A 24,068-nucleotide genomic window follows, 5' to 3' on the forward strand; every position below is an offset into this window, starting at 1 on the left:
ACTGTCAGGTTGGCCCCTCCTAATGTCCTTATTGTCATGGTTACCGCATCTCGTGTATTTGTTTGTTTTTCTTCCATGTTTCATGTTCTCTGCCCCTTCATTTGTAGCACCTGTGTCTTGTAAATTCTTACTAGTACATGTATTTCAGCCCTGTCTTGTTCCTGGTTTGCTTTGCTGGTCATTGTGTTAAATCGTGTCCACTGTTTGTGATTGCTAGCCTCATGTTTTCTTGTTTGTTATCGCTAGTGTTAGTTATTTGTCCTTATGGTTGCTTGTGTCTTTGTTATAACCTGCCTCCCTTTTTGTCATTGTGTGTTTTGTTACCTTTTTGTTTATCATGTATTCCTGGTCTTTCCATATTGGTTCTATGACCCTGGACTGTTAACAATTAGGGTTCTGGATTTGCCAATAATAAATCTCGCTCTTTTCCACATATGTGTCCGCCTCCTAACTGCTCATCGTTACAATAATTAATGTCAGTTTAGGCTACCTAAGACCAAGCAAAACTAAGCACATGCTCAAAAAAGATATGCCATCCACAGATGTATGCTCTTTTCAATACAAAAACATGCAACAAATACAAGTCAGGTAATATCTACATAAGAAAATTTGATGGTATGGTACTTGTATGTGTGTGTGTGTGTGTGTGTGTGTGTGTGTGTGTGTGTGTGTGTGTGTGTGTGTGTGTGTGTGTGTGTGTGTGTGTGTGTAATTATTTGGACTAAATTCTCCCTCACAAAACAAGTATTGCTCAACATTTTCTTAACATGGGAGGTTTTAATGTGACACTGTTTCATCACTAGTGAACAACAAATTGTCTCTACCACATAGTCTGAAGCAACCGTATGTTTAACTGGACAAAAACGTTCTGTAACCAGTTTACATGGACAGCATAAATGCACTCAGCAAACACTGTTTGTTGTCAATTTCAATTCCTGTTCCTCTTTTATTCTAAAATCAGTTAGTTACTAAATAGGTCAGTTGATAAATAAAGCTTTATTTCAGTTAAAAAATGTAGTAATCCTAGCAGAATTTAATTGAATTGAATGTACTTTATTATCTTCACATGGGAAATTGTCTAGAGCTCGAGTTCTACTTATCTCATGTATGTCCTATTTATCTCATAACTAGCACAAGTACATAAGAATACACCAACCTACAAGAACACACTCATACCCCTACCTCTACCATCCATTAAACGTTCCTAACAGCATGAAGGCACGGCCTTTTATAAGGTGACAGTGAAGTCCTGTTGAAATTATTGTACACAGTAAAAAAAAAATGCTTATAGACACAGGTATGTTCCATCAACTTTGAAGGAGGTGTATTAGGAGGTGCAACCCATGTAGCTACAACTTATTACCTCATGGCATTAAGAAGTTTATCTGCCAGAGGTACAAATGAACACTTATGAACCATTTATTTTATACCAGAGAACCCTAATTGCTGAATTCTGTAAAGTGTTATCATAAGCTCATATCTTTAAAGAACTCATACTTGGAGAAAATAATAGAAAATAATGAATCGTCATCTTACCTTAACAACAAATATTCTCAATCAATCTCCCTGAGGCAGCTTTATTGAATTTAGAACACTGCAAATTATATTTTCTGCAAATTGGTTAGTCTGTGATTCATTCACATGTCTCTAATTATGGCTGTTAATAGTTAATAGTGTGTGTGTGTGTGTGTGTGTGTGTGTGTGTGTGTGTGTGTGTGTGTGCGTGCGTGCGTGCGTGCGTGCGTGCGTGCGTGCGTGCGTGCGTGCGTGTGTGTGTGTGTGTGTGCACGCGCATGCGCACAATTGAGAGAAAGTTAGAAAATGATCTGATTGTCTGTACAAAATGTGCATGTACAATTCATAGTAAGGGTAGATGGGCCATAATATTTTATGTGATTTGAAAAAATGAAAGGTATGGCAAAATGTGACAGAAACAGTAGTGCTTCCAAGACATAACTTTAGGAATTCCAATAGATGAGGTTTGGTATGGAAAATACATGGTGAATTATTGTTACCAGCGTATGCAACCTAAACAGTGAAATCATGAGATGGAGAACATGTGATGGAACATGTGGCTGTATACCAGTATGAGACCTTTGTCCACTGTTTGTGTTTGTCTTAGAGCATTTTGTTCAAAAACTAGCTGGCTTGTTTAAACATCAGTGTAGATAAAGTTCTAGGTAGTGTCAGTTGCATAAATGAGGGGGAACTTTGAAAAATAATTGTGAAATGAATCATGCTTATTTGTAACAAATTACACAAAAATACACCTACACTTCTGTGGTTACTTAATAACTTTTTGTGAACTGTGGAAATGACCAGTAGAACTTGGTGGTGTCCCTCAGAATGTGTACACATCCTCAAAATAAAGGACCGATATAAATAAAGTTGACAAACAAAAGTGGTGTGTTGCTGCAGGCTAGCCAGGCACCTCTCGTTGTTTGTCTTACAGAAGATATATATATATATATATATAATTTATTTATTTTCCCTTTCTGTCAGTAATTTATAGATGGACTTAGAAATATATTCATTAAAGGTTAGACTTTAAAAACATGTTTACACCACAAAATCTGGTTCAACTGGTAGTTTCCACTGAGAGTTGGCTGACTAAGGTAGCATGTACACAGATGGTGATGTTTTACTGATAATGCTCCAGCCACTTCTTCAGAACACTGAGAAGGGCCAGGCATCATACATTTCAGCTTTCCTGTCATTTTACTTTATTTTTAAAATATGTTTAGATTTTTTTCCATCCACTTCTTTATTTCCCCTTCCTCTCATATTTTAACATCATTCTGTGTGTACAGCAGAAAATACTGAAAAAAAGATAGCTCATCAGTGTACCTTATGGATGCTACATATATGCCTGTTTGAAGCAAATCATAAATCTATTATATCCATTCGAAAGTGCACAAGATTATCATAAAACCACCCTAAAATCACTATAAAGTCATATGATTTTTATGCAATTATTTTGATGAAATATGTGGAGAAATTTATCTTGAAACCATTTAAGTTGACTCACAATACACTGAAGAGTCATTTCTCCAGGGATTAGACTTTATACTTGAAACAGATTAAAATGTTTTTTCATGCTGCCAAGAGGTGACCTTGTTCCAAACATTGGAAATAAATCTGAATGATAGTCTGTGCTAAAATGACCCAACAATGTGTCTTCACATGCACAATACATTACTTAATGCAAAAAATCAGGTTATGGTAATAATTCAAGTAGTGTTTTGACATGCACAGCAATATGGCAGTGAAAAAAAAAAGCCCTGTTTACATGGGACTGGTGAAATAATAGTCAGGACTCTTTTAAAAGACATAGTTTAAATGCCACATTGTGTTTAGAGCTGATTGTTTCCTATTGCTCTTGCATTGGTTCATGATTTGTGCTTGTAGAATGCATTTGCAAATGCTTTTCTTGTGCTGTCTGAGAGTAAGCGGTCAGTCAGACGTGCACAGATTTAAGAAATGAATAGAAATCAGATAAATATATGTAGCTTAATTTAAGTATTGAATTTAAATGTTTGTCTGATTTTCATTAAGATTTTTTCAAATAAATGAATGAGACAAAAAATGTGACACTTTACAATTACAGTACTTTGTTCTTCAGTATGGTTTGAGCGCTGAAGCTTCAAGGGTAACATAGCTAACAAGTACCATCAACTAGCATCATACAGCTTGTATGATGGAAATCAGTGGTTATAGGTTTCCACTATTTGCTATGACATAACTCTAATCTTCTAGCAATGGTTTGTGCACAGATTGAACTAAAATCCGCATGTATACATCGATTTTCATTATGTTGCAGTCTGGTCTTTTGAGCAGAGACCCTAGCCATTTAACCCCAAAAGTAAACTAGCTGAAATGTGTCTGGCTACAGTTGATGGATATGGCTGGTTTAACCTGACTGGGGGTAAGCTAGTTAGCAAGATATGAATTAGCCTAGAAGGAGTGCAGTGTAACTGCTTGTAATGCAGGTGCATTGTGGGATTTTCTATGGAAGGTGGCAAGTTTACAGTATGTGGAGGTACAACCTTTTTTCCTGATGATGATGCTATAAATATTTACATTTATTTCTTTTTAATTATGTATTACTTCACTTATATTTGTATTTATGTAAGGCTATGAAAAATCTGATTAATTTACTACACATTATGCCTGCCTTATGTAGTCAGAGCTTGTCATATTGGAATGTGAATGATGTTCTATAAATGTCCTTTCCTTTCCTTTTTTTAAGATAAACTTGTTCAGTCACATCCTTTTGCCAAGGTTCCACCTCAGGACATAGCACTATTGTGCAATACTTTCTGGTGATGTTTCCCCATTTTATGGTCTCCTGATTGTCCAAAGATTTCCACCTCACTTAAAAGCTTTACATTGAATTAAAACTTAAATGTCTTCAAATTTTATTTCAATTGATTGTCATTATTAAGTATTTTGGTTAGGGGTTGTGTGTATGTGTGTGTGTGTATGTGTGTATGTGTGTGTGTGTGTGTGTGTGTGTGTGTGTGTGTGTGTGTGTGTGTGTGTGTGTGTGTGTGTGTGTGTGTGTGTGTGTAAGAGAGAGAGAGAGAGAGAGAGAGAGAGTGCAGAATAAAAGTGAAAAGATTTAGGAAAAGCATGAAAGCAGGAGATGAGCTTTCATGGTTTTCAAAGCGTGCATTCTCTTAATTTTAATAAGCAAGTTCATTCACCAAAGAAATGAGTTCTTATCGCTTTAGGTAATCTATTTTGATTTACTTGTATTACCAGCACAATAAACAAGATCAAAAAGCAAAGGAAGCAAATTGATATGCAGTACAATGCTATTTAGACAAAAGCTCAAATAACAAGGATTTTCCTGTTACCTGACAGCTGCAAGTAACCCTTTACACATTGAATTTTCCCTACAGCATAATTTTCTTCTTTTCCATTGTGACAGACACCATTTTTTTCTGTTGCTTAGTTATTCTTTAGCATCTCATATTAACTTATAGTCTGCTATGAGCAATCCTTGTCAAAATGCCTGGCTATCATGAGTGTATTGAGTCATCTGTGGTAGTATTAATGTTTGTTCACCTCAACATTCATTAGCTTTTGCATGTTTTGGGGTGGTTCCGTGGTCTTACAATGAACAATACAGATACCCAACATCAGTTATCTTTCTTGAAACTAATGACAAGATCCTTAAGTGGATGCATTCATTTATACTTGATCAAAGTCCGTAGAACAAGAGCCATAACCTTCGTGCTTGAGATTCTAGTTCCAACTCAAATCTAACACAGCTTATTCAACAATTAGTAGCTATAGACATTTAAAGCAGAATTGGCATTGAAATATTCAAGGCATTATTCAAAACATTTTCAAACACATCGTTACATGCATTCACATATAACATTCGTGCACAATTCATGCATTGAACACTGTGACCATAATAAGGGAAATTCCATGTAGTCAGCTAAGATATGTATCTTACATATATGCATGGCTGATGAACATATTGGCTAGCAAGCTATTTTATATGATGTGAGAATAAATGTTTGTAAAGCCATAGCAAGCCATAGTATGTTTATATAGGTAATTTTCACCACCATGAATGAACAATTTTTACAGGAACTGTTACGTTTAGCTACGTAATGTTCTACAGTCTACTTGTTATACATTCTGCATTGTGCTACACTGCCAATCACACTCTCACCATAGGTTCTGATAATGTTCTTTTGGAGATACTGACATGTTGAACTCAACTGCACACAACTGTCCACCTCAATGTTGATATTGAAGCCATCTGTCCATTATCCACTTATTGTCCTTCATGTTTCCTACATTTAGGGAAAGTGGAAAAATGCCAGGTTTGTATTTTTTCCTTTGCACTGGTTGTGACATGTTGTGACAAGCTTTTTTCAGGAAGTGGTGTTATGAAACCAGCACAACAACCTTAAAAAAAAACTATAAACCAACCTGCCAGAACTGTTTACAGAACTGTTATGCCCCTCCTTTAAAAGCTGTTTAACTGTTACGGAGCGCTATGTACACTAAATTGTTGCTGAGAGGAAGAAAAGTTTTCATGTATATCTTAAACCAGCACCACAGCACCATGTGTGCAGAAAAGGCAGAAGAGTGACAAGTCAACCTTTTATGCAGTTTCATTTTTAGCAACAAAAAGCAGGCTACATAAACGTGTTAAAGAAAAAGTTTGATATTACCAGTTTTCCCCCTTTATACTTTCAGTGGTAACACAACTCTGCTGTAAAATGTCTGAAATAGAATTTTAAATCTTCCAAAACCCATGCTCTTTACTTTTGTCTGGTCTATCCACTTTGTTGAATGATACAATTGCAGATATTGCTTATAAATTGCAATGTTTGGATAAATAGAAAGAAAATTCACTTTGATAATTCTATATAACTAGTAAAAGAATGTTTTTTTAAATTGGTATTCATATATCTTTGTGAATACCTCATATTCTAGGGTCTGAGCTTATTTCTGTAAGAGAGTGAGAACGGTTCCTCTGAGGTATTTTGCTTACTGACTGATTGATCCTATTTCTTGAAGTTTAAAATCAAAGTTAATTGTAAAGTTTAACATTAACATTTACCCTGTGTTTTAATGCCATTTCTAATCTACCCTCCTGCACTTGGTCTATCTAGTTTTCCTTTGGGTGAATCCCCAATGCCTTCTTAATGGCCATTCCATTAGATTTGTTTAAATTGAAGTGAAGTGTGTTAGATAAGCCCCTGGAGGAGTGAGGAATTGAGTTAACCGAAGTGTGGATCAAGGTGGAGAGATGGAGAGGCTGCTGGCGGTTGGATGCTGGGAGATGTAGCCTGAGGCAGAGAGGGTGACAGAACTGAATTAACAGAAGTGTTGATTCAGTAGTAGATCTTGCCCTGAAATCAGCAACATCTGATACAGTTTTCTCTTCAACACCAAGCGACAAGAGGTGTAAGCTGGAGCACATACTTTACAGGGTTTAAAAATTCAAATAAATTGTCTGGTCTGGTTCATATTTTAAATTCCACATGCAAGGCTAAACACATAAAAATCTATCTGCAAATTTCTCCTGATGCTGAAATTTCAGTTCATTCAAAAGTGAAATTGTTATGACATTAATTTTTAAAAACAGTGTAAAACTGTGAAAATAGGGTCTGGTTGTCCTTTTTATTTTGTTAGAAATCATATCTTTAACGTGTTCATAGCACAACTGGTCAAAAAAATACAAGTCTTTTACTGTACAAAGGATTTCTGAAGAACATTGGTTGTAATTACCTTATTTTACACTGCTATCCAGATATTATAAAGATGGTGTCATTTTGAGGACAGACGACTTTTTATCTTTTCCAACAGTGTGCCAAGGAACAAAGAATGAGCTAAATCTTCTGGGTGAACCAAATGAGCACTATAAAACTCTGTTGAAGATGTACAGTAACTGCAGTGTGGTGCTGCAAAATCTGGAGATCACTCATATGCAACAGAACCATGACCTCACTTTCCTTAGGGTGTGTCAAAGCTTCACACTTGGGGGGCGAAGAAAAGCATGTTTCAAGCTCCCATACTGTAATGGTAGTGGTACATAGGTGGTTTGATAAATACTTCATTAAAAAAAAATCAGATAAAAAGGGAAAGTAAATTAATAGAATTACACCTTGTTTATACATTTATATGTAGATTGGTAGAATGAGAGAAATGTTCATCACTGTGATTTACTTTCAGAGCATCGAAGAAGTTGGTGGGTATGTCCTCATAGCAGTCAATTATGTGAATGTAATACCCTTGGAAAACCTCCGTCTGATCCGGGGACACACCCTTTATGAAAAAAAATTTGCCCTGACTGTGATTGCCAACTATGACAAAAACAACTCTTCTATTAACCCCGACATCACCGACGGATTGAGGAATCTCCCTCTACGCAGTTTAAGGGGTAAGGCATTGCTATACTGTTAGTGCATGCAGGTGGTATAATTTTACTTTATTGACTATAAATGTTTACCCATCCATCTCACAAACTTAAACTAGCATTATAGCAAAGAAACTGCAAACGCACACATACTCTTCATTCATTTTATGAGAACCATTTATTAATTAGAAATGCCTTGCAAGTGTTGGGAATGATCTGTCATCCAACAAACCTTCAATCAACTGTAGTCAGATACTGGTCAGTGATGAAAAATGTAGGTAATGGGTAGAAAAGAGTCAATTTTTAATGTCAATTGCAATGCCTGTTTTTATCTATCTTAGAGATTATAAAAGGAGGAGTAAAGATTGCCTATAACCGGATGCTTTGCAACATAGAGACGGTTCAATGGCAGGACATTGTGAGTGAGAAGAGAAGCAGTATGCAAATAATATCAGGAGGCACTGACTCTCAATGTAAGTGCATATTTTACTGTATAAAACTAACATTATATATATATATATATATATATATATATATATATATATAGGGAAAATGGTGTTACTAGATGTTACTTTGAGCAATAGTAAGTGTATCTTATTCCAAATCCTACTACCTACCTAGTCTCGAATTGAACTCCCTTGTCTGGTAGGCTATAGAGGTGGCAAAGTTCATTAAACATGAGCTTTGCTGTTGGAGAGCAGTAGAAGTCTTGATATAAGGTTATGTCCACCTGGTGGAGGAGTTTCTAAAAGTGTTCTTTTCAATGCTCAACAGTATCCCCAGTAGCTCTGATACTTTTCATTGGAATTTGGAGTTCTCTCCAAGAGCTTAACTTGGAAAACAGCGTAGGAAAGTCTGTGTCTTGGACAGACACTCTCTGGGTTCAGATTGAAGAATGACATGGATGCATCTTCCTCAGCAGTGGTGGATCTGGAATGATTTCTTTGTCTATTCCTTATGGCAATTTTCTGTCATGTCTTCTGTGGAACTGAAGAGTCCCCAATGTTTTTTTACACCTACAATGAGCTCCAACACACCCCAACAGTTCCCTTAACACACCGATCCTCTAAACCCCAGGGAATGCTGTTTTGTTTCTTGTAGCTTTCTTTCTAAGCATTTGTATGCATCAGTTAAACATGTCTAGATCTGTTTTGGGTCTAGAGATAAGCTTGACACTTGGCTCAACTTAAAAACAAATGTGACTTTTATGCAGTAGTGCATAAAAGTAGCCAGCCATAAAGCTTCAGTAGCCACTTAATGAAATTAAAAGGTTTGTGTTCATATTTGAAATGCTTTATTACATTGCATTTCTTTCACTGAATGATGTTTACACTTGTGTGGTCAAGAAATGAAAACTGATAGTTCGGTGAAACTGCTTAACATCCTTAACATTTAGTTAGTCCTTGGTGTTGTACTGTGCTAAGATGTCTGCAGTTTGAGGGTTTTTTTCAGCCTTGAAGGCATTTAAGGGTTATTGTGCAGTGAGCAGGAAGGAAAAGGGAGTCATCATGTTAGTGAATGGTAGAATAGAAGAAGAGCACACTGAACCCAGTCCCATAAAAAACAAGGAGAAAACAAACACCCTAGCAAAAGAGAGATACATTTTGAATGGCTTTTATTTGTAGATACCACTGGGTTCTTCCCATGCCATAGGATAAAAGGGTAAGGCTAGGGACTCGCTGACCCAACTTTTGACCGTTGGATGGCATCAGGCAGTTGTAAGGCATCAGTGGCCAACCATTGTTTGCACTCAATGTGGTGTGTTCCAAATCTAGCTGGTCCTCATTAGCACAGCTTTGGTTGATTGTGCATGTTGAACTGGCATTGGCGGTTGGCTGTAAAGGAGAGTTTTCTGATTGGCTGTTCAGCCTAATCATGAAATAATATAGACATAAACTGCATAAGGGTTTTTTGTCACACTGGCTTGATCTAATGAGGCAGTGTGCTAAGCTAACATATTTTAGGTTAGGTTCAGGCAGGCACAGAACAAGCATGTGTGTTCGTCAGCTGTAGTCTGGATGGAGTGTTCGAGTGTAAATACACACAGGCAACAACTGACGACAGAGAACTGACATAAGGCTAGCAAATATAGTATATAAGTGCTATTCCTGAAAACAATTATAAAATATGTTATGTTAACTGTTTAAAACTGACTGTAACATTCATTGATTTTGGAAAGTGAATGAAGTTCTGCTTCTTTACAATACATTGTTGTGCCCAGTCTACTGACATGCATTATGCATTTCATTGTGGTATACAGGTATACAAACTTTGAAAACATAGCACCCACACACACTATAGATGGTAAGTTTACTTGGTTAGCTAGCCAACAATGTTTCAAAAAATTGAAAATAATATAGTGTTCGGTTTTTGATATAGACATTTTGTCAATATGTTGAGCTTTCAAAGCAAAGAGGGTAAGATCTCAGAGAAGCAAGCTGTCCAGAGAGCTTTGTGAAACCCAGAACTTGTTTCATGGTATTTCTATTGACACTTACGCAGTCACAAAGTTTTGAAAAGACATTTCAGCTGACCAATCAAACAGAAAACCTGATCCACTTTATAACTTTCAATATCTTCTTTAGGTACGAAATGTGACACAGCTTGCTATAATGGATCGTGTTGGGCACCAGGACCAGAAAACTGCCAGATCTGTAAATATGATATCCTTCGACAAATAACGATACATTGCATTACTTGGTATACTGTGTACAAAATATTTTTTAAATGATTTCTTTAAATAATAATTATGTCTCTCAGTGACCAGGCTTAACTGTGCAGAGCAATGTACACATAGATGCAAAGGACCTAAGCCCATAGACTGCTGTAATGTACATTGTGCTGTTGGTTGCACTGGACCAAGACCTACAGACTGCCTGGTGAATAACTAATTTCACTTTGCAAATTCCTTTGACTCTAAAAAAGCTGAACAAAACTGATATTTATACTGATATTAAAGTCTAAAATCAATGGATTCTGATAAATTGATATTTTTTAAATGCGTTTGCAATTCAACTAAAGTTTTTCAGTTTTTACATTTTTTTTAATCTGATGCAGTTACATTCTTCAACTATGCTTTCAACTCAACTACAATTTTTCACCTTTTTCAATATGTATTTTTATTATTACCATTTTTAATTAATGTGTTTCAAACAGCTACACTGAATTTATTTTTAAAAAAGCTTGATGCAGAGGTGACAACTTAGGAACAAAAGTTTTCTTCATACTTTCATTGGGTACTGTGAAGGCCTGCAGAGATTTCAGCGATGACGGAATATGCAAAGATGCATGTCCCCGTCTCATGTTATATAATCCAAACACTCACCAGCTTGAAGTAAATCCAGAGGGGAAATTCAGCTTTGGAGCCACCTGCGTAAAAAGCTGCCCTTGTAAGTATTTTGCAAAAAGTTTTAAAGTATTTAAAAAAAAAAAAACACTCCTACATTAATAACCCTTTATAGGCTTGTCATGAGCAGTGGATTTTAGTTCACACTTAATTGTAATACAGATAATTTAAAATAATGTTTAAGTTTTTATATTATTGTAATATAAATCTAATAATAGCATAACAATACACAGGCTACAGTTTATGAAAATTATAAGGTGGGTTTAAATATGCTAAAATTAACCATCAAAGGACTGCCCGGATATCATCAACATCTTAATATCCAAGATGTTATCAAATCAAACCATATTTATTAATAGAGCACCTTAAAAGACAAGTGTCAGCCAAGGTATTTTATAAAATTATCTGTATATATTTACCAATAATGGCCCTAAGTTGTTAGCTATGGTACTGATTGAGTTGAGATGACAAAATATAAAAAATTCAGCCATCCTTAAATGTAGAAAATAAATTGATACATAGCATTTCATTTCCACTAAACAGTTAAAGATAAGATGGAAGGGGATGCTGTCATCTTTTATATAACAGTAATAAGAAATATCATACTTTTGCAAAGTAGATCCGAAGTACAGCATATACAATGAAAATAAAACAGGACCCAAAATGAAGCCCTGCGGTAACCCACAAGTGACAGACACTAAATGAAAGTTGCCAGTTGCCAGTATTAACAGAAAACCTGTTTGTGGTAACAGGCAAACTACTTTAAAACAATACCATTGATGATAGAAAATTACACTGCTTTTTTCATCCATATGCAACTGCCTGAAGGAGACATCAAAAGCATTCTTCTTTTGAGTCCCACATACTTATATTTTACCCTACACTACTGTTTATGTGTAGGTGGCAGGTGGATCACAGAGGCCACTAAATTGGCAGCCATGGAGCGTGACATCGTCAATGACAATAGATTTTCACTCAGGACCAAAGAAATCTTTAATGATCTGCTATTGTTATCTGTGACAGCATAATCATTGTGATGATCAATAATTTCTTTGGGTTTCAAATAGAGTTATGAGGTTAAAGTAACAAATAATGGCTCACCAAAAGTTCCACGTATTTTGTATATACTTGCCTAAGATTACAACCCTAAAATATTCTGTTTTAAATAAATTACTTTTGTTACAGGTATAGTTATTATTTAAATGAGCTCTATAATATAGTTTATAATCTATAATATAGTTAGTATGTAAAGTGGAATCTTATCATTTCCATCTTTCCAGTAAAGCTACCCCATAACAATACAGCTTTTAGCTATATGTGAGGTTTTTTTCATTTTTATAGATACGGTGAAAGTTTGCTGAACCACTAATTAAATATCTGTAAAAAAAAAAAAAAAATGTCTGTGATTAAATATGCTTGTAGTCTAATGGATTTCTAGCACTGATCAACATTTGGGGGAAATGCTAGAGAATCAGTATTTACTTTGAGCTGTTCTACCTGCTACAGACAACTACATAATGACAGATCATGGGGCTTGTGTCCGCACATGTACTGAAAACACACAAGAAATAGAGGAGAATGGAATTAGAAAATGCAAAAGTTGTAATGGACCGTGTCCAAAAGGTAAATGTCATTTTAACATTTTGTTCCAAATTCTTGACTGCTACATTTTTGTAAATTTTGTAAATGTAAAATGCTTTCAGTTCTTATAATTCGCTTAATAGCTGTCAATGATATGCAAATAGGGTTTAATACGATGAGTGCTCTTTGATTAGTTTGCAATGGACTTGGAATGGGAGAACTTGATGGTGTCATCTCAGTCAATGCAACTAACATCGACACCTTCAAGAACTGCACTAAAATAAATGGACACATCTCAATAATGGTACCTACATTTCATGGGTAAGAAATGTACAGAAGAATGATTTCGTTCTTCATTTAATATTGTTACTGAACATGAACATGGAATTAGCAAAAGTGTTATTTTTCAGTGATCGCTATACAAATACACCTGCAATGGATCCTGAAAAACTGGACTATTTCAAGACAGTGAAGGAAATTACAGGTAAATTTAGTGGGAAATTTAATTGGATGTCCTGTTTTTTGCTCAGTACTTTAAAAATACAGCAGACTTACTTTCAAATAAATGTCCAAATGAATTGCCTCAATTTTAACAATACAAAATTTTACTTATTAAACAAAAACAATACTTTTCACCTTGATAGAAATATATAGTAGATGTACATATACAATACATGTACAGCACCAGTTTAATGACATGAGAATGTGAGTGACCAATAAGTAGTAACTATTTTTTGATACTTTAGTGCTCAGAAGAAGTTGTAAATGCTCCTGTCTACAGGCCAAGGGGAAGAAACTTATTTTGTCTTTGGGCTGAAAATTATTAGATCATTGATCAATGTCTTTCATTTTCCACAGGGTTTCTAGTGATACAGTCTTGGCCAGAAAACCTCAACTCACTGAGTCCATTTGAAAATCTTGAGATCATCAGAGGCAGAACCAAGCTACAGTCAGTTCTTGCTTTAGCCACATCAAATTTTCTGCATTGCAAATATTGCAATGCTTATCAAAACAGAACTGAAATTGTTAAAAATAATTGTTGTGAGTGATTTAATGGTATTCCATTTCTGTTTAATCGTATTGCCTGGGTATATGCCAATAATGTTGCATTTTCATATGTAGTTGACATGCTAATTGGGTAATTCCATAACAAGACATGTTCATTGGGTAATTCTATAACAAAGGATTATCAATGTATTATATGCCAGGTTTTGTTAAGAATTTGTAGAGATGTTTAATTATTGTTCTAAACCTTAAGATCTCCATGAATGAAATTCTTTCTTAATAGCTTGATGCAGAATTCCACAAGCATTTAAAGAATCAGGGAACTTAAAGCTCTGTTTTCTTTCTAATATAAATCCCCTTGTGATATATAATGGGTGTTCAGAAGCTCCTTCCATGCACTCTGTATTTCTGCTTGTCTCTAATTATGAGCAAAAGTCTTAGCCAAATGTACAATATAGTTTGTGTCTTTGAGGTAGTTCTTCTAAGGGCATAAATATTGCTGTGTGGTATAACTGAAATATTGCTTGTAATGTTTGTTCAAATGGATGTAGTTTGTTTTGGAGTAACAGATTGTACACAAACATACATTTTATTTTATAGATCAGACCATCTTACACATGAGTTAAAATGATGAGTTAATTCTGAATATATTAAACCAGGAATTTGATAAGGCTATACAGATGTTATCTACAGGAAAACGCAATGGTAGTCAGTACTAGGCCATGATTTTGCAGTGAAGAGTATTTCTTTTACAGTGTAGTTTTAGTCTTTTTCACCATCCATGGATCTAGCTGTTTGTTTCTAAGTCTATGCTCATTTGAGTATTAGGACTTCACCCAGATGTGTAAACAGTGTAAATGATATGTATGATATAGTTTATCATTATAGAGATATTTTAAATGTCGCTGGGTCTTTGAAAATCTAAATGTAGTGACACTGAGTGGTCCTTTATAGATCAAATGAACACTCAACAGACTGTCAATAACATATCAATGATGTAGCAGTAGTGAAGCATCTAGATGCATTCAGTAGATTAATCAAGAGACTTTTAATTAACTGTGAAAATAAGATCTGTTTATAATCTGATGAATTCAGTTGTTTTTCACTTTGTTTGGAGTGTCCAAGTTCATATCTGTAGACATTCTAACTTGAGATGTCACTGAGCATGTAACACATATAATACATACTATTTTAACATAGTCAAGAAGCTGTTATAGACATGCTGTTGACAACATTCTGTAATTTGATTTTAATTGGATTTTGGTTAGGGTTGGGGTCAGGATTAGGGCCAGGGTGAGGGTTAAGATTAGGTTTTGGGTTGAGGTTAAGGTTTGGGTTAATTGCAGGATTAGGTTTTTGGCTGAGGTAAAGGGTTAGTTGAGTTGGTGTGAGGTCTGATCATTGGTGTCTGACCCTTGACCTGTTCTGCTTGAGTACATTTGACTGCATTTGTATCTAAACTTTGATTCACTCATTCACTCTGTAACAAAGTTACAGATACATTTACATTTACGTTATTTAGCAGACGCTCTTATCCAGAGCAACTTACATAAGTGCTTTGTCATTTACTTATAGAATATATCCAAGTACAGTATAGTAGGTTAGAATTAAACATACCAATGAACTAGAATACTGTAGAATACAGGGATGAATGCTGATACCTAGAAGTGCAAAATACATAAGGTCTATCTTAAACAATGATAAGTGCTATAAACAATAAGTGCTAGAGTTTGTTAAAAAAAAAAAACATAAACAATACCCTACAATAAGTACTAAATTACTCAGTCAATAAGGGAGCAGTGTCAGTTGTCCTTTAAATATTCTTCAAATAGATGGGTCTTCAGTCTGTGTTTGAAGACTGCAAGGGACTCTGCGGTCCGGACAGGAAGTGGGAGTTCATTCCACCATCTTGGAGCCAGGACAGAAAATAGTCTCGATGCTTGTCGTCCATGAGACCTGAAGCAAGTTATTTCAAGCCGAGCCATGCTTGAGGTTTGAAGTACTCGAGGTATGGATCGGGCTTTGACCATTGACCTCATGTATAAAGGGACTGGTACATTTTTGGCTATGTAGGCAAGCATCAAGGTTTTAAATCTGATGTGTGCAGCTACAGGGAGCCAATGAAGGGGGCACAGCAGTGGAGTAACGTGTGAACTTCGGAAGAATGAAGACCAGTCATGCCGCTGCATTCTGGACAAGTTGTAGAGGTTTGATGGCTCTTAGAGGAAGACCAGCAAGTAGCGAGTTGCAGTAGTCTAGCTTTGAGATCACAAGAGACTGCACAAGCACCTGGGTAGCTACCTGCAAAAGAAAGGGTCGAATCATTCATATGTTACAAAGGAGGAATCTGCAAGACTGGGTTAGATTAGAAACATGAGTTGAGAACGACAACTGGTTGTCCAAAGTTATGCCCAGGCTACGGGCAGCTTCAGATGGTGATACCAGGGAGTTCTCAAAGGAAACAGTGAGGTCATGGTAAGGGTTGGGAGTACCTGGGATGAACAGAAGCTCAGTTATACTGGGGTTGAGCTTCAAGTGGTGGGCTGTCATCCATGACGCAATGTCAGCCAAGCATGCCGAGATACGTCTGGAGACCTGCGTGTCAGAGGGTGGAAAAGAAAGAAATAATTGAATGTCATCGGCATAGCAGTGGTAGGAGAAACCATGAGAAGATATTACATCACCAAGAGAACAAGTATACAAAGAGAAGAGGGCCCAATACTGAGCCTTATGGAACACCAGTGGAGAGTCTACACGGTTTGGATGTGGATCCTCTCCATGTCTCCTGATAGGACCGTCCATTCAGATAGGACTGAAACCATCTCCAAGCAGAGCCAGTCACACCAAGCCTGGAAAGAACAGAGAGAAGAATGTTGTGGTTCACTGTGTCAAAGGCTGCTGAAAGGTCTAGAAGAATCAAAACAGATGACTATTTGGCAGCTTTAGTGGCATGAAGTTTCTCAGTCACTGTTATGAGGGCCGTTTCTGTAGAATGTGCCGGTTTATAGCCAGAGTGATTGGGATCATGCAGCTGGTTCTGGGTGAGAAAAAGAGACAATTGATTATAAACTGCTTGTTTGAGAGGAAAGAGAGAAGTGATCCCAGTGTGTAGTTGGTAACACTGGAGCCATCAAGTGTGGCCTTCTTGAAGATTGGTACCACCCTGGCAGTTTTCAATGCAGTAGGCATGTATCCAGAAGATAAGGAGTTGTTGATGATGACAGAGATGAAAGGAAGCAGATCTCTTGCGATAGTCTGGAACAGAGCAGAAGGAATTGGATCCAGCGGACATGTAGTCGGATTGCTGGAAGTCAGGAGTTGAAGAATTTCATCTGTGAATAGAGAGGAGAAAAAGAAGTCAGAGAGTTGGATGTTGGGGAATGCACATTGGTTGGAGGGGTGGGAACAGAGAAAAAGAACTGGTTCATTGCTGCAACCTTCTCCTCAAAGAAGGTGATAAAATCCTCTGGAGTAAGAGATGAGGAAGGAGGGGGAGGGGGAGTATTAAGGAGAGAAGAAAAAATAGTGAAGAGCTGGCGTGGATCAGATGATGATGATTCAAACTTCTCTCTGAAGTAGGATGACTTTGCAGATGTTACTTCCAGTGTGAACTTGGAAAGGAGAGACTTGTATGAGCTAAGGTCTGAATCTACGCGAGATTTCCTCCACCGGCTCTCTGCAGTTCTTAGTTCTCTCCTGTGGCAGCGAAGTGTTTCTGTTAGCCAGGGGGCAGGTGGGGAGAACTTAGCAGGTCTAGAGGAGAGAGGGCACAGAAGATTCATTGATAAGGAGAGTGTAGAAATGAAAGTATTTGTAATGGTATCCAAAGAGAGAGAGGATAGAGAGTCAGGGTGAGGAAGGGTGGACAAAATAATAGAAGTAAGGGAAGAGGGAGTTATGGAGTGCATATTGTGATGGAGGGAGGAGGAACATTTTGGAGAGGATTGAATGGAAAGAGAAGGAAGGGAGAGACAGAAGGATAGAAAGTGATGCTCCGAGAGGTAGAGGGAGGTGACTGCGATGTCCGATGTTGTGGTGGTATGGGTGATAATCAGGTCCAGAACATTGCCTGCTTTGTGAGTCGGAGGAGAGTGGTTGAGGGTGAGGTCAAATGCTGTCAACAGCGGAAGGATGCAGGAGGAATACAGCTTGTCTGATGGAAGGTTGAAGTCACCAAGGAGAACGAGTGGATTTCCCTTAATGGGGAATTGACTCAGAAGGATGTTGAGCTCATCAATGAAGTGATCTAGGGAACGTGGAGGGCAGTAGATGATAATGATAAGAAGTTTGGTGGGGAAAGACACTGTAATGGTATGAAATTCAAAAGAGGAGATGGAAAGTGTAGAGAAGGAAAGTGGAGTGAAACGCCACTCTTCAGACATTAGTAAACCTGTGCCACCACCCCTGCCAAGACGCCTCAGAGAATGGGTGAATGAAAAGGCAGAGGACAGGGCAGCTGGAGTCGCCGAGTTCTCAGGGGTGATCCATGTTTCTGTCAGAGCCAGGAAGTGTAGGAAGTGGAGGGATGCTAATGCTGAGATGAAGTCAGCCTTCTGGACAGCAGATTGGCAGTTCCAGAGCCCTCCTGCCACCACGATATGTGATGGTGTGAAGCGTTGTGAGTCAGTGAGGTTGCTGAGATTGCGACGTCTATGATTGTGTCGAGGAGATCTGTGAGATATGTGGACAGGAATTGTGAAGCACATTTCAGATGCTTGATTTGTGGATGTATGAGATAAAGGATTGAGATAATATGAGAAGATACTTGGCTGAGTTTGTGAAGTCCTGTAGGTGAGATGTAGATGAACTGATTGAGATACTCTGTTTATTTTTTCTATAAAGGACCACTCAAAATAATGTTACCCTAAATGCTATATAGTTCAAATGCCAGAACCTTTTTAGAGTAAACCTTTATCAAATCTAAACATTTTGAACTGTTTTATATGTTGACAAACCCTTGTTTTAAGCTCTTTCGTGCATGCAGTTTTCTCCAGGATTATGAACCCAAGCCAGAATCAAAATTTTGATAGATTTTACCTGATAAAACCAGATTTATATATATATAAAGTTAGGTGAACTAAATTCTGAGCCAAATTAGAGTATAAAATACTTTTTTGTCAAATTTTATGTCTCAGGTGTGTCTCTGCAAAATTAGTATAATGTCAGTTATCTTCAAAATGCTGTCAAAACAACAACCATCTATACCGTTAATATACCTGCCTTTTTGTCCAGAAATGAGATGTTGCATAAATTGGACATATTTCACCTTTCTGGAGATTTTATTTCATGTGTGAACATGGTGATTCTAGCAATATTCTGACAACAGTCTGCAAGTATGATAGGAGAAATCCAACAGTATTGCCAGAAAGTGTTTCATGTGAAAGGGGCTACAATGGGATCTTTTAATGTATATTTTATACTAGGAACATGTTTTTCCTTTTTTTCTCCAAAATATAGGGCCAGAGTTAGTTTTGCCGTCTTGAACATCCCCCATTTAGAATACCTTGGACTGCAGTCTCTGAAGGAGATCAGCGATGGTGATGTGGTCATAAAGAACAACTTTCGGCTATGCTATGTTGATGGCAACCAATGGCAGACACTCTTTAGATCTGACCAACAGAGCATATACATTAAAACCAATAAACCTGCCAGTACATGTGGTAAGGGATAATTGGTGTACTCATTGAAAGTGATCAGTAAGATAAAAAAATAATTGTATTTTATTTATTAAGCAGATTGATGCTATACTGATTAGATTGCTGAAAGTAACCATATTCTCTACAAGGAGGCGTTTAGTAAATTGACCTTTCAGTCAAAATTTATTCAGTTTGAAAGTAAGGTAATTTTACTACAACCGGTCAATGGCCAACATGAATTTAGAATGCATAACATATCAAAATAACAGTGTAAGGGTGTCGTTGCGTGTGGTTTCTATACTAAGTAGTTTCCCTGTGCTATGGTGCTTTCTCACCAGAGTTACAGAATCATACCTGCAATGCAATGTGTACCGAGGAAGGCTGCTGGGGTCCAGGAGCCTCCATGTGCTTCTTCTGCCAGTACGTCAGCCGTAGGGGCCGCTGTGTGAGTGCGTGCAGTCTGCTGGAAGGGTAAGTGCAGCAAAGGCCAATGTTTTGGTCTCTAAAAGAGGGTGCTACTGTTAACTTTTTATCAAGGTATCACTATGGATACACCTGCTTGCCTGGTCTTCACCTGCTTCAATATGCCAGTCCTAATTGTCATGACACATTGACATTTTGTCCAGTATTGGTAAGGAATTTTAAATTCTTTTAATTGTCTACAAAGTCTACAAAGGTTTTGAAATAAGGTGGAGATATGGCTAGAAGGGAAGGAAATAATTATTATTTTAGGAACATAACTAGCTTTCTATACTTCCTTTCCAAGAATTGATGGGAAAGCTCTCCTAGGAAGGGATGGTGTAACAACTGTGGGAGGTCTGTCAGAACTTGTCTGAACTGCATAGTGTTTTTGTCTTCAGACTGGGAGAGTTGGAGGGAAGAGTTGTTTGCATCCCATGCTAGCATAGGGGTTTGATCAAATGTCATTGATTCAGGGTCTGCAAACACAGTAGGAGCACACAGACATGGAAGGACTTCAACTCTCCTATGAATCAGAATCCAGAGTCTTCTGTTCTGGTTGAGAACAGGAAAGAACACAATTACCTTCAAACCACCTAGCACTACAAGACATGGCAGATCTACCATATTTTTCTACCAGCAAAGTGCTGGCACTTGTGCCAGAGCTAGTACTGGTTCCCAGGAATTAGTGAACCTTACATAAACAGACTTGCAATCCCACCTGTTTGAGAGCTGAACGATTACTTATCTGATGTGGTGTGTTCCTTAGCCTGAAAACAGTATGGATCATAACTTTTGAATAAAGCACTGTCTAAAATGGGAAAGAGGAAAGTAAAGGTTTTTAATAGACTGCCTAGCAGGCATTTTAGCTCACTGATTTGCGTGCATTTGTGAGGAGTGGCTGAATTCTATACGATCAACAGCAAATGTGCAAGAACAGATCAGTTTTTCAGTCTGTATTGTATAGCCTACTAGTGATATAACCATGGTAACTGCAAATATAACTTTTCATTAGTTCAGTTGCCACTGAGGGTTAAGGGTCTTGTTCAGGGCCCATCAGTGGCTACATGGCAGTGGTGGGGCTTGAACCAGCTGTAATTTATTGTCTGTAATGTATTTGTTTTTCTTTTGGGATTAATAATTTCCTGTTTTTATAATCAAGTTTTGTTTATTTGTACAGAACACCTCGTGAGTTCATGTCCAACAACATGTGTTTTGATTGTGACCAAGAGTGCAAGATCCTCAATGGAACCCCAAGTTGTTATGGACCAGTATGTGAATGTTTTTAATTCATGGCATTTAGGAACTTATGATGGGTTAAAGATTTGAAAATTGTCATTGCACAAGTTCCTGTTCAAGAAATGAACCACTAGTATTTTGTGAATTATTAATAGGTATTTTAATGTAATAACCCCCCCAAAACTGAAGCAGCTTCCTTTGTTACAGGATCAACTTCTGCAACACAGTTTGCCATTACATAATCAAACGTCACTAACAGAATAAGGTTTCCTTCTAAAGCCATGTTTGTTGGCAGGGGAGAAGACTGAAGATACAAATGTTCAGTTCTTTATCCACTGTCTTGATCAGTGTCACCTTAAATTGGGATTTGTTCCCCAGCTGTTGTATCACTACATTATAGACAGTATTAGATATTATAAATGTATAAAATCATTTTGAAATCGTGAAATTATGCTACATGGAAGTCTGTGGGTGGTTCTTATAGCACCATTTGTTTGAAAACCATGGTAAACCCATTTTAATCTACTCTGCAAATAATCCAGTAGATGATATGCAGCAACGTTATTTTCTTCCTTTTCCTCCCTTTTTCTCCCCCACAATCCTCAGGGAGCTGATCAGTGTACCGAATGTGCCCACTTTAAAGACAGATTCACCTGTGTTCCCAGCTGTGCCCAACGTGTACATGGCTTCAATAACACACTCATCTGGACTTACACTGACAAGAATAGACAATGTCAGCGTTGTCATCCAGACTGCATTCAAGGGTAAGAAAGTATATACAGTGACACAGAAGTCTACCCTAATTTATTGGAGTGCACACAGTATCTTTGAAACAGTTATCATTAGACTTTCTATATTGATTTATAAACTATTGATGGTAACACTGAGTCTCTCCATTTAGGTGTAGTGGGCCTGGACTGAAGGCATGTCATACACAAAGGTACATGAATCTCAGTAGTAGTGCATGCTGATCACCAAGGAGAAGTCCAAATTACATGGATGTTTAGGCATTAAATTAAATTGTTTCTGAGAATTTCTGAGAACGTGTCACATAAGTTTTCATAATCACAACCATTAGCCTATCTTTAGCATTAATGGTCAGTTCTAATAAGAGTCACTTTACATGAAATACTGCAATGTAATTGCAAAGCATGCTATATAATAATAACCACTAAAAAAATTTAATTCTAAAAAACTTCAGAGAACCTTACAAAATTAAATCAATGTGCAGTCATACGAGCAACCTCTTTTCCAAGGGCTTGGAATACTGCCCATCCAAAATTGCTGTTTTAAAACAGCAATTAACCGTTTTATAAAATTGTATAAAATGAGATGAACATGACTATTTTGCAGTACAGGTACTTGATGTAAGGTAGTGCTCTAGAAAATATCTCCCCTTAACTTCAACATTAGAATAATTATCAACCTTAAACTGCTTACAATTCCAAACTTGGCAACAAACCCGAAAGTGAATAATCTTCCTCTTTCTTTGAATATATGAGGAAATACAATAGTACAATACCATACAATACAATACATTGTAATGGGTTAATAAACCTTCCAGCAGCACTGTGTAAGTTAAGGGTATGGTAAAGGATATGTGGTGGGTTGAACTTGCAATATAGAGCAATTGAGAGGCAGACAGAAACACTGAGCATAGTGAGTATAGCTGAGTATAGCGACCTTTATTATGGGCAAATACAGAATCATGGCCATTAATACAGTCCATAGTGAAGGAGCCAGGAAATCCACAGAGATATGACCAGAGTACATAAAGATGAGTGTTACGACCCCATCTAGGCTGTGAGGCCGCAACAAGGGAAAAAAAGTACAAATGGCTAATGGAATGGAAGTTGTGAAAAAAGTGAGCAGCAACAAAACAAACAGAAGCACAAATTTTTCAGTGTGTTTTACAAACAATCATACTGGTGCAAATATCTTCAGGAGTGACCCAAGCCAAAATAACTAACATGAGAACACAAAAAGGCTAGTACAAAAGCAGCAAACAAAATGACATGAATGCTGAAGACAATAACCAGCAATAAACAAACCGAAGCACAGGGTTGAAATACTAAGGCTAACTAGATAACAAGGAACAGCTGAAACTAAAAAGGTGGGGGGACAAAACGAGGGAACAGAGTCGAAACAAACTCACGAGAAGGTAGCAGAGGGGAAGCGTGACAGTACTTTATTATTTATCACTGTGTTATAGTGATTATGGTTATTTCCCAAAGCACTGCAGCAGAAATGCAAAGGTCAGCTCATCATGTGTATTTATGCTTAGCCTTATGTTTATTGACTGTATTTTCTTTGGTCCATGTTTACAAATTCATGGGTTTGTGTCAGTTTGTGGCAGCTTTATTCCTTTTGCTTATGTTCAACTTCATGTTGATATAAGATGTCTCTTCTTCAGCTCCCATGTGTCCCTGGCTGCATTAGGCATAGTAGGTGGGCTCCTTCTTATGGTGTTGCTTGTCCTTTCCATCTTCATCCTGTTGCACCGAAGACGCATCCGTAAAAAGAGGGCACTGCGTCGCCTACTGCAGGAGAGAGAGGTACTATATGGTGATGATGGTAATGGGATGGGGATGATGATGATGATGATGACCATGATAATGCAGAAATGAGACGTTATAGGTAAAGATCATTGATTGATTTATTATGCATAATTTAATACTCTAATAATACACACAAGTGGTATGTACCACCAAGTCTGTCTTACATTTAAATACATGGATTTTTGTTTTGAGGTTGTAATTAGCTTGATACAGATCCTTTCGGTTTATACTGACCTACAGTATAGTAAATGCATTTGAGCACAATGTTGGAATACTGCAGCATATTTGAGAAATGTAAAGGTATTCATTCTTTTAATGTCTGACAAATCTTTTCTGAATGGTGATTTACTATTCAG

General features: G+C 37.1%; 2 protein-coding genes across 3 annotated transcripts in view; one reads left to right on the forward strand and one right to left on the reverse strand.

Moving 5' to 3' along the window:
• The window catches only part of LOC113587946 (epidermal growth factor receptor), a 43,534-nt gene that overhangs the window by 7,161 nt on the left and 12,305 nt on the right, over positions 1-24,068 (forward strand). Inside the window, exons 2-17 of one of the 2 annotated variants that reach the window (XR_014116786.1) lie at positions 7,339-7,490; positions 7,705-7,912; positions 8,230-8,361; positions 10,474-10,542; positions 10,649-10,767; positions 11,136-11,277; positions 12,741-12,857; positions 13,010-13,136; positions 13,226-13,299; positions 13,674-13,764; positions 19,278-19,480; positions 19,795-19,927; positions 21,096-21,186; positions 21,761-21,918; positions 22,056-22,094; positions 23,568-23,791. Coding sequence is in view for 1 of the 2 variants with exons in the window: in XM_081695672.1 (XP_081551798.1) it covers positions 7,339-7,490; positions 7,705-7,912; positions 8,230-8,361; positions 10,474-10,542; positions 10,649-10,767; positions 11,136-11,277; positions 12,741-12,857; positions 13,010-13,136; positions 13,226-13,299; positions 13,674-13,764; positions 19,278-19,480; positions 19,795-19,927; positions 21,096-21,186; positions 21,761-21,918; positions 22,056-22,094; positions 23,568-23,709 (1,997 nt within the window). In the remaining variant the exon portion in view is untranslated. The remainder of the gene's footprint in view (positions 1-7,338; positions 7,491-7,704; positions 7,913-8,229; positions 8,362-10,473; positions 10,543-10,648; positions 10,768-11,135; positions 11,278-12,740; positions 12,858-13,009; positions 13,137-13,225; positions 13,300-13,673; positions 13,765-19,277; positions 19,481-19,794; positions 19,928-21,095; positions 21,187-21,760; positions 21,919-22,055; positions 22,095-23,567; positions 23,792-24,068) is intronic. The other variant, XM_081695672.1, reaches the window with a different exon arrangement.
• On the reverse strand, positions 14,391-19,936 carry LOC145651111 (uncharacterized). Its single transcript, XM_081695674.1, has 6 exons — positions 19,811-19,936; positions 16,983-17,152; positions 16,789-16,857; positions 16,577-16,669; positions 16,313-16,415; positions 14,391-16,121 (listed from the first exon to the last, which is right to left on the reverse strand). Exons 2-6 carry the CDS (start codon positions 17,007-17,009, stop codon positions 15,928-15,930), a joined length of 486 nt encoding a protein of 161 aa, XP_081551800.1. The 5' UTR covers positions 17,010-17,152; positions 19,811-19,936; the 3' UTR covers positions 14,391-15,927.

Source organism: Electrophorus electricus, chromosome 14 (assembly GCF_041902795.1).
Source record: "Electrophorus electricus isolate QZ-2024a chromosome 14, ASM4190279v1, whole genome shotgun sequence".
Classification (NCBI taxonomy): Eukaryota; Metazoa; Chordata; class Actinopteri; order Gymnotiformes; family Gymnotidae; genus Electrophorus; species Electrophorus electricus.